The sequence below is a fragment of the Brachionichthys hirsutus genome, chromosome 8 (assembly GCF_040956055.1).
Source record: "Brachionichthys hirsutus isolate HB-005 chromosome 8, CSIRO-AGI_Bhir_v1, whole genome shotgun sequence".
Classification (NCBI taxonomy): Eukaryota; Metazoa; Chordata; class Actinopteri; order Lophiiformes; family Brachionichthyidae; genus Brachionichthys; species Brachionichthys hirsutus.
Window position 1 is genome coordinate 11,435,339 of NC_090904.1, and position 9,108 is coordinate 11,444,446.

A 9,108-nucleotide genomic window follows, 5' to 3' on the forward strand; every position below is an offset into this window, starting at 1 on the left:
GACCTCCGCCCTCTGTAGGCCAGAGGTGGAGGAGGGGAATGTTTGTTGGTATGCAAGGAGGTGCAGATGAGAGCACCTTGCTATCCAAGCCGTTCTTCTCTTACCCGGGGAAGTAGGGTGAGCTGTTAGAGGATGGGGGGGAGTTGGTATTCGAGCTATTCAAGAAACACGGAAATGCATTTGATGAAAAAGAAAGCTCTTCTTGAGGAGCGGAACTTATATTTTAAAAGAAATTGTGTTGCCTGGTGGCTAATTTGGATGATACATTTTACAAGGAAATGTTTAGCATCGATCCTGCACATTAACCCGACATTTCTAGAAGCATCAAGAAACGGCTGGAGCGGAAACGGTTGTCTTATGAACAAGAAAATGGATGGATGGTGTACAAATTAGACAGACAAACGTTGACAGCACAGAAACGCCGTTTCTGTGCTGTCAACATTCAACATCGACAAAGATACGACAAAGGAAATGGAGGGTGACCTAAGGGAGGAAGATTAAACCCTGTAGCCTAATGTTTCTGGTAAAATAGGCATTTAAGGCCAAGATTGCGTCCCTGAAGGGAACTGACTGACCTTTGTCTGCACTCCTGTCTCTGTTTTGTGCTGCCGGGGACAGACGGTGTGAGATCTGCATCCTCAAATACCCTCCTTACATCACTATGCAGATCAGGCAAACCGAGCATCTGATAGAACTGCTGTGTTTGTGTCTGTCTGAGCCTCCACTGAGGGTTATTTGAGGCTTATGTAAATGTATTTTTTTTTTGTTTTTACCCAAGTCTAAGATGGTAAACTTGAAGTTATTCTGATAAAAGTCCAAACGCAGAAAAGCATTGAAAAGATGCAGGAGCAAGTTCTCTATGGCTTTAACTAAGAATCAAATGTTGAATGATTTTTTTAATGGTTGACTTCTACCTCGTTGCTCCCTCTTTACAGAATAAGGTCATGCCCCCCCCCCCCCCCTGCACTATTACGGGTGGTTCATCTGGGACAGCCTTCAGATAATCATTTATTAATAGCTCACCACAAACGGCTTGAGTAAGATACCGACCCTGCTGTAGCAATGAACACGTTTATGAGTCGCTCTGTCCGCAGCGGAAGCCATGTTGTTTTCAGGGTGTAAAGGGGCCAGAAACTTGAACGCTTTTTTAAACTAACTTTTTCAAAGGTTAAAAACAGTCCAGGCATGCAAACGCTTGGCCCATTGGTCCCTTCCCTGCCAGTTGCTTGCAAGACTTAAACATAAATAATGAGCATCTCTATATCCGCACCTTAATTCTTGTAACTTAATGAGGCAGGCTTGTTTACATCACTAATGGTGTCTTTATCATTAGCGAACTCCGTAAGGAATGAAGTTTTCTTTTGTAAAAGTAGAAGTATGCCACCTGTAAAATGCGTTGCGATGCAAGGACAGCATTCTAGATGCTCCCAAAGATTTATCAGAGCATGTGTCACAATTCTGGAGTAAATAAAAACAACCATTGTGGTTAGAAAGACTGAAAAGATCAAGAACCATCAGGGCAAAAAAAAACAAAACAACAAGAAACACAAGAATCCCACGGAGCCTGCGTGCCCTGAAGGCAGCACCGCTTGCCAAAAATACCCGACGCACGACATCACGTGCAGGTGAGGCTCATCCCGCAGCTGCAGATCCACGGTAATTACACCGTGGGGGTGTCAGCAGAGCGGGGGCAGCTGTCAGGGACGAGCAGGGGCAATAAGATGCTCATCATTATGGACGCGCTGCATCCATAATGCTATTCAGATTGATTCAAGTAAGGAGTGAACTGCTTAGATTTCCTTTAACAACCTGAGGTTTGCCATAATCTGGACAAATATCAATGGATACAGCAGAAGTTAGAGGAATCAATAACTTGTTTGTGGCCCAAAGGAGGAGGCAGGGGTTGGAGTTTGATTAAAAAGCAGCAGGTGAAGACACTGAAAGCCCATTGGAGCAAGTCTAATCTAGCTTTAAGAGGTTGTGAGTTCAAATTCCATGTAGGAAAACGTCCCTCTTCCTCCTCCAGACGGTCCCAGCTCGCTCATCTGCAGCTTTTATTCATTATTTATTATCAAGACGATCAAACTGCTGCTCCAATGTGCTTGGAATTATTAAAGGAGATCTCTGATGATCTTAAATATGAACTCAAGTTTGCTTCAGTGGCCATAATAAATAAATAAATGATGTATATTTCATTGGCTCTGGAGCTTTCCAAAAGGAAGGGATCTTAAATGTAAAAGTGGGCATGAGAAAACGAAGACGCTTTAGATTTCTTTTTGAGTTTGTTCCATTTGGAGAAATAAAAACATGATATCTCAGCCGGTGCTGTCTAATTTGTGAACATTCTTTTACAAATTTATTAGTTTAGTGAGTTTGGAAATTATGGACTTCTAAATATTTTTGGAGTGCCTCTGAAAGGAGTTGTCCAAATACTAAAATTCCTGGGACATGAATTCTGCCTTAAACTCATCATCCATTCCTTATTTATTTACTAAGAAATACAAATAATGCAAACATCCTGTACAAAGCACCAGATTGTCGGACATCCATAGAAATAAATTATATCCTGCAAAGAATATGAATAAAAACATTCTCAACACAAAGAAATCCCAAAATAAAGTGGTTTTTAAACATAATTTTAACACAGAGATTATGAAATATATACAGATATCTGCAGCAAAGCTAAAAGAGGGAAAATGCTTTACACTATTTACAAACGTGACTTTGTCCTCATTAAAAATATACTGAGATCTGCAGCGCTTTTGTTTTTGGTATCCATAGAAACCAGATGCTTATAGGGACATGGATGCACATCAGCTGATAAAATACTCCTGATGTGGTTCAGCCCAAACAGACTCAAACATGGCTTTACTGGGAAAATAATTTCAAAAATATACAAACAAAATAGCCAAAGTGACATTCATGTAGAATCCCGACGCCTAAAAAGATTTCTATTTGGGGCATTAAAACAGTTTCCTACACTACCCGGGATCATACAATCATCAAAAGAGAAGGTAGAATGTGGTTAAATCGAACTCAAATCATGTCTCTGCGCGCAAACACATTCTCGGGATCCGTCTGCCTAAACATTCGTAAACGCAGGGTGTGTGTTTGTGTGTGTTTTGTGTGTGTTTTTTCTGTGTTTTCTGTCAGTATTTTGGAGCCGGACCGCTTCAGATGACACAGTACGTCTCCGTGGGTGTCTGCGCGCCCACGCAGCAGGGCAAACAGGCTCTGAGGCGCAGCCGCAGCTCCTTGTTGAACACCAAGCTGATGATGGGGTTCGCCCCGGCCTGCGCGAAGCTCATCCACACCGCGGCGGTGAGGTAGAGCTGCGGGACCGGCGCGCCCCGCACGAATATCCGCAGGTAGCAGGCGCTTATATACGGAGCCCAGAGGAGGAGGAAGCTCAGCGTGATCATATAAAACATCTTCCCGATGCGCTTCTCCATCTTGAACTCGTCCAGCACCAGCAGCCGCCTGTTCCCGAGATGCGCCTGCGCCTGCCTGATGCCCACCAGCGTGGGCGGCGTGGGTCCGCGCCCGAAGCCGGCGATCCAGTTGGCGGCCGCCTGCCCGGTGGCCCCGGGGCCGTGGAAGGTCCAGTTCTGGCTGATGGCGGGGACGAGCTGCGCCGGTTTCATCTTGCGGTGACCGTGGACGAAACACAGCGTCTTGACGTAAACCACGTGGGTCGCGCCCACGACCGCGGCCAGCATCAGCACGAAGCCCAGCGTGTCGTTGGCCTTCACGTGGCGGTGCTCGAACGCGCACTGGTCCTCCTCGCGCACGAACTTGTAGGTGCCCACGTCGAACACCGGGGGGAACGCCATGGCCGCGGAGAGCGTCCACGCCATGCAGATCACCGCCGCGCACGTGCACGGGTTCATCCGCTTGTAGTAAAACCGGTGGTGCGCGATCGCCATGTAGCGCGTGACGCTGACGCAGAAGAGCAGGAAGGCGACGTGGAAGCAGAAGAGCACCGACGCGAAGGCGGCCAGCTTGCAGCCGAGCGCGCCGGAGGGCCACGACGCGCCGCCGCCGCCGCCGCCGCCGCCGACCGAAGCCATCACGGGGGGGAAGCAGACGGCGGCGCGCAGCGCGTCGGCCGCGCACAGGTCCAGGAGGAAGTAGTAGGGAGGCTTGCGCAGCGCGCCGTCCTTCAGCAGCAGCAGCGCCAGCGACGCGTTGCCCAGCAGGCTGACGGCCGTGATGAGCGCCAGCGAGGCCAGCTTGGCCGCGGACGCCGCGGACGCGTAGTTCTGTAAGGACGGGCCGACGCTGCCGCCGAGCTCGCTGCTGTTCGCCATGGACGCAGCCGAGGTCGTGCGTGTCCCCACATCAATTCATCCACGAGCGGGGGGGTCCTGCGCGCCCGCGCCCAAAAGGAGGACAATCAACGCAGCAGAAATCATCCCAGCGAGAGAATCATCCGGCTCGGCTCACATCCGTCCCGACGCGCAGAAAACATCCAATAATAATCAAAAAACATTCAGGAATGTCTTTGTTCTTCCGGTCCTTCATCCCCGTCCTCCTTTCTTCCGTTGTCTGCGGCTCTACACGAACCGAATCAAACGCATCCGCGTTGTCGTGGCACGTTTTACGCGCCCGCAGCGCCTCTCATCCGGGATGGATGGATCCAACCTAAAGGCGTCCGGGCAAACTGAGCGCAGAGACGGGAGCTTGCAGAGATGGGAGCGCGCACACGCACGCACGCACACGCGCGCGCGCACACAGCAGCGTCTCTCCAGGCCTGGGATCAGTCAGGAAGGACTCTCATCTGTCGCTCCTTGTCTTATAGGACGTCTGTCTCCGCCCCCCGACGGGACGTGAATGTGTCCTGGTGGACATTAATGTCCTGCAGGAGACGCGCGATGTTTGACAGGTCGCTGACAGCGCGGGTTCGAACCCAGGCAAGAAGCTGAAGAAGGAGAAGGTGATCCATCTGGAAAACAGAGAGCTGTGCTCTGAACTCTAGTAATAACAGTATACTGTAGCTTGTCTGGATAAAACAAATATATATATATATATATATATATACATATTTTTATGTCAAATATAAATGTTTTTTCCAGGCCGATGGAGAATCAGTTAGTCCGACCAATAAACTTAGTCTGAAATCCATTTGGATCATGTTTATTACATGTTATTAGAAAATGTTTGCTGGAAAAAAAAAAGTTTTTTTTATTGTATTAGTTTAGCGTGAGTTTGGAAACATAAGTTATATCTACTCAAAATGTGCTTTTTGATGCGTTGTTCAGAAAAACAGGTTTCTCAGAAACCTGTAGACGTTATAAACAAATATAAAGTGTGTGTGTGTGTGTGCGTGTGCGTGTGTGTGTGTTATTAATGTCCTCTTTTATGTCCGCTTCCGCGTTTGACCCAGAAACCGTCGGCAGATTTCCGTCACGTAAAAAAACAGTCAGAGTGAGTCCTCCTCCTTTTTTCTTTCTCTCTCTGGACCGAACGCGAAGTTACCGCCCAGTTGACGCACTGACGTCACCAGTCGGCAGACGGCAAACCGGTAGTGCGTCAGTATCTGAAAATAAAGACAATACGTCCCCTTATTTTAATTAAGGGGATTATTTATACAGTGGATTAAAAAAAAAAAAAAACGGATTAGCTGGTCGCTGGAATGGCGGCTCCTGCGGGCCAGACGGACGGACAAACGGACGGACAGACAGTTTCCGCTGAAAACATTGACATCGACGAGAAAGAGTTGGAGAACATCACGAAGAAGCACCGGGAGCACGGAGCCACGGCGCTGCCGTTACACTCGCGGTGGACGTTCTGGCTCGACAGGTAACGTTTCCGCGGTGATGCGGAGCAGTTCATAGGGAGAATACCGGAGGCCGCAGCTCTCAGCAGGCCCCTGGGGGGGGGGGGGGGGGTCTGAAGCGCCCCCCCCCCCCCCGCCATGAAAGTCATCGTTTCATGTCTTTGTTGCTATGGCTACTGCGTCACAGGCTAGACGTGTTGTCACTTTTCAAACATGCGACGCAAGCTGCAGGATCGCTTTCCCAGCAAGGGAAGCCCGAGAGGGTCAAAAAGAGTCTAGAGCGAAAATTAGATTCATTTGATCGCAGGTAAATAAATACAGACTTAAAAAAAGAAATATCCAAGTAGTTAGGCTGGGAAGGATTATTATTTATTCTTTATTTGGGTATAAGAAGCCTTAATGCTTTATAAGAGTCACTCAACTTGTGTTTTTCAGTTTGCTTTTTTTTTTTATTGTTTTATTTCCCTTGGAGTAAAGGCTGTCGATCAATTTATTATTTAAAAATGAATGTGTTTTGGACTGTCGGTCTTACAAAAAGGAGACCCAGTTGTACCTTTTTTAATTTACTTGATTCTAAGTTTATTCCTTTTATGCACTCGCTGGTTCGCTTCTCGTTTCGGACGCCTTAAGTATAAAAGGTTTCCACGTGTTCTCGTAGGTCGCTGCCAGGCACGACGGCTGCGGAATGTGAATCCAATCTGAAGAAGATCTACACTGTGCAAAGTATTCAGGTGAGAGTCCGCGTCGGCGTTTGAGAACAAACAAACAAACAAAAAGATTTGTTTTTCTGCCTTCCTGCTTGCAGATGTTCTGGAGCGTGTACAACAACATCCCCCCGGTTACAGCCCTGCCTTTGAGATGCAGCTATCACCTAATGCGCGGCGAGCGGAGGCCGCTGTGGTGAGTCCGTCTGCCTGAATCGTAATTTCACTTTATGACTGGGGACTCATGCGCTAACGGTCATATGCGACGCCGCAAGTTGTTTAATTTTTAACTCGCCTGCATTTGACTAAGTTGCAGTACAAACCCTTGAAAGGCGTGTAGAGTAATACCTGTCATAAAAGTGTTTATTATGACACGCATTATATTCTTGCATAGTATTTTATGCAAGCATATATTAAATCCATCAGTAATAATATAAAATGTGATATAATAATTCTATTACATTTTGCTTGTTGCCTTTCTCACCTTTGCCACAAATGGAGCGAGTTTAAGCTGATTTCAATTCTGCCTTTGCATAAAAAAAACAAATAATTTAAAAAAATCTTGAACTTTTGTTCATAAGACCTGCTAAAAACAACAACCAGTGCTGAAATGCTTACCTTCTAGCTATTTTGGAATTTAAATCACTTGTATTTACTTCGTTTCCACGGTCAAAAGTTGAACTTGGGCTCAGTTTGCAAGCGTCAGGAAAGGAACAACTTAAATAACATTTTCTGATAGGGACGAACATTTCAAGCAAAATTACTATTATGTATCTGAAGCATCTGTTTCCATGGTCGCCGTGCCAACCACAGCTTGTAAAAGCAGCCCGAAAAGTGTGAAATGACAGCGAGATTAGTGCTGCAGCAAACAGGCAGTGATCACATGCTCGTTTAATCCCATTCTCCAACAGGGAAGAAGAAAGCAATGCAAAAGGAGGAGTGTGGAAGATGAAAATACCCAAAGAAAGCGCTGTAGGTGTTTCTCTCATTGATATTACAGAACCATTAACAGTAAAGTAATCGGATCTTCTCGTCTACTTTCAGACTGCAGTTTGGAAAGAATTGTTACTTGCAACTATTGGGGAGCAGTTTACGGATTACTGCGCCTCAGGTGGGCTGTTCTTCAGCCGCACTTGTTTGTCTGTTGCTTCTGTTTCCACTGAATAAGTGTTTATTCCACTGTCTGCTGATCCGTTCATGTTCCAGACGATGAGGTCGTCGGCGTCAGCGTTAGCGTTCGGGATCGGGAAGACGTCGTTCAAATCTGGAACACAGACGCGACTCTCGCCGGCGAAGCAAAGATCTTGGGGAAAGTCTACGAGCTCCTCCCGTACATATCATTTAAAGCTGTTTTTTATAAGCGTAAGTATGTCGGTCGTTTCCACTTCGCTTTGCTTACCGAACGATCTGCTTCCAGACAGAACATGTAACCACACTGGGTGAACGGCCAATCAGAGCTGAGCTTACAAATGTCCCGTCACACAAAGCTCCTTCTCATAGGCTAGTCTTGTTTTTCCTGCTGTTTATCCGCCCGTCAAAATGTTACAGACGGATCTTGATGAAATGAAGATGACATTTGTTCCTTAATATCTTGGGTTGTTTCTGTGTTTGTTTGTCTAACTGTTGCAAAAAAAAAAAAGAAAACCGCTCGATGGATCTTGATGAAAACATTTCCAGATTCAGATCCAGATTCCCGTCTGGATACAAAATAATCGGTATTTTCCCATTTACTTATAAGGGAGGCTTTTTAAAATATCTTTTAAAATATGGATTCAATTCACTCACCAAAAATCCCGGTCATAAAGGGGTCTGATATGAACTATCATGAAAAATGTCTTCTGGATCTGATCCAGAATGAGGTCAGGAAGAAATATAACATTTTTACATTGAAAACCCCATTTATGGATTCAAAAATCAGTTAAAAATACACAAACTCTGATTCACTTTAACGTTTCATTGTTGGTGTATAAAGACACCAAGAACAATCTAGAACCTTTTGATGATGATCCAGATCACCATGTGGACGGAGTAAATCCAGTTACTTGCACTCATCACCAATCCCCTTTCTGCTTTTTCAGCTCACAGGGAACATCGCGCCTTTGAAGGAGGACGCTCAAGACACTAGATTGTAATGCACGTTCTCAAGTTTTTTTTCTCTCGACTGAACTCCCTCTGCCTTTGTCCCGGGGGGGGGGGGGGGGGCGGGGGGACGCTGTCCACAACCTATAACAAGGGTATTATTTTACATTCAGCAAGGAGATATTATCACTATATTTTTATAAGTTTTAATGATCGCTGCCTTGTTTCATTTTAATGCGAGTCCAAACGTTGGGAACTCTTCGTAGAATGTATGCGCAGCATAAATCTGGCCCAGCGTTCGTCCGTTCCTGCTGGTTCTGACTTCCTCCTGTACTGAATGCACTGTCGCGGTCCTCTGTGTTTGCGTCTTCTGTTGTGTTTGAACTGTTCGTTGTGTAAAATAGTCCCGACGGTTTGTCACATTTCCATGAAGTCAGCTTTTTTCCAGTGCCAAAGCACTTTCCTCCTATCTCAGCGTTTGTTTTTCCACTGCGGGGAATAGAGAGAATGTCCGTTCTGTTTCATGAAATGTTATCCACCATAGAG

At 46.1% G+C, this 9,108-nt stretch overlaps 2 protein-coding genes across 2 annotated transcripts; one reads left to right on the forward strand and one right to left on the reverse strand.

The window, feature by feature from the left end:
• Window positions 1-3,173: 3,173 nt before the first annotated feature.
• gpr27 (G protein-coupled receptor 27) lies at window positions 3,174-5,118 on the reverse strand. The gene has a single exon (XM_068742561.1). The coding sequence runs from the start codon at window positions 4,308-4,310 to the stop codon at window positions 3,174-3,176; it is 1,137 nt and encodes a 378-aa protein (XP_068598662.1). The 5' UTR covers window positions 4,311-5,118.
• Window positions 5,119-5,520: 402 nt separating this feature from the next.
• LOC137898531 (eukaryotic translation initiation factor 4E type 3-like) lies at window positions 5,521-8,671 on the forward strand. The gene is made up of 7 exons (XM_068742575.1): window positions 5,521-5,802; window positions 6,438-6,510; window positions 6,585-6,679; window positions 7,395-7,455; window positions 7,528-7,594; window positions 7,690-7,845; window positions 8,562-8,671. Exons 1-7 carry the CDS (start codon window positions 5,636-5,638, stop codon window positions 8,606-8,608), a joined length of 666 nt encoding a protein of 221 aa, XP_068598676.1. The 5' UTR covers window positions 5,521-5,635; the 3' UTR covers window positions 8,609-8,671.
• The last annotated feature ends 437 nt before the right edge of the window (window positions 8,672-9,108 follow it).

Coding starts and splice junctions, on each gene's coding strand:
- gpr27 (XM_068742561.1), bottom strand. CDS start 4,310: ATGGCGAACAGCAGCGAGCTCGGCGGCAGCGTCGGCCCGTCCTTACAG.
- LOC137898531 (XM_068742575.1), top strand. CDS start 5,636: ATGGCGGCTCCTGCGGGCCAGACGGACGGACAAACGGACGGACAGACA. Junction 5,803..6,437: donor TGGACGTTCTGGCTCGACAG/GTAACGTTTCCG, acceptor GTGTTCTCGTAG/GTCGCTGCCAGGCACGACGG. Junction 7,846..8,561: donor TAAAGCTGTTTTTTATAAGC/GTAAGTATGTCG, acceptor CTGCTTTTTCAG/CTCACAGGGAACATCGCGCC.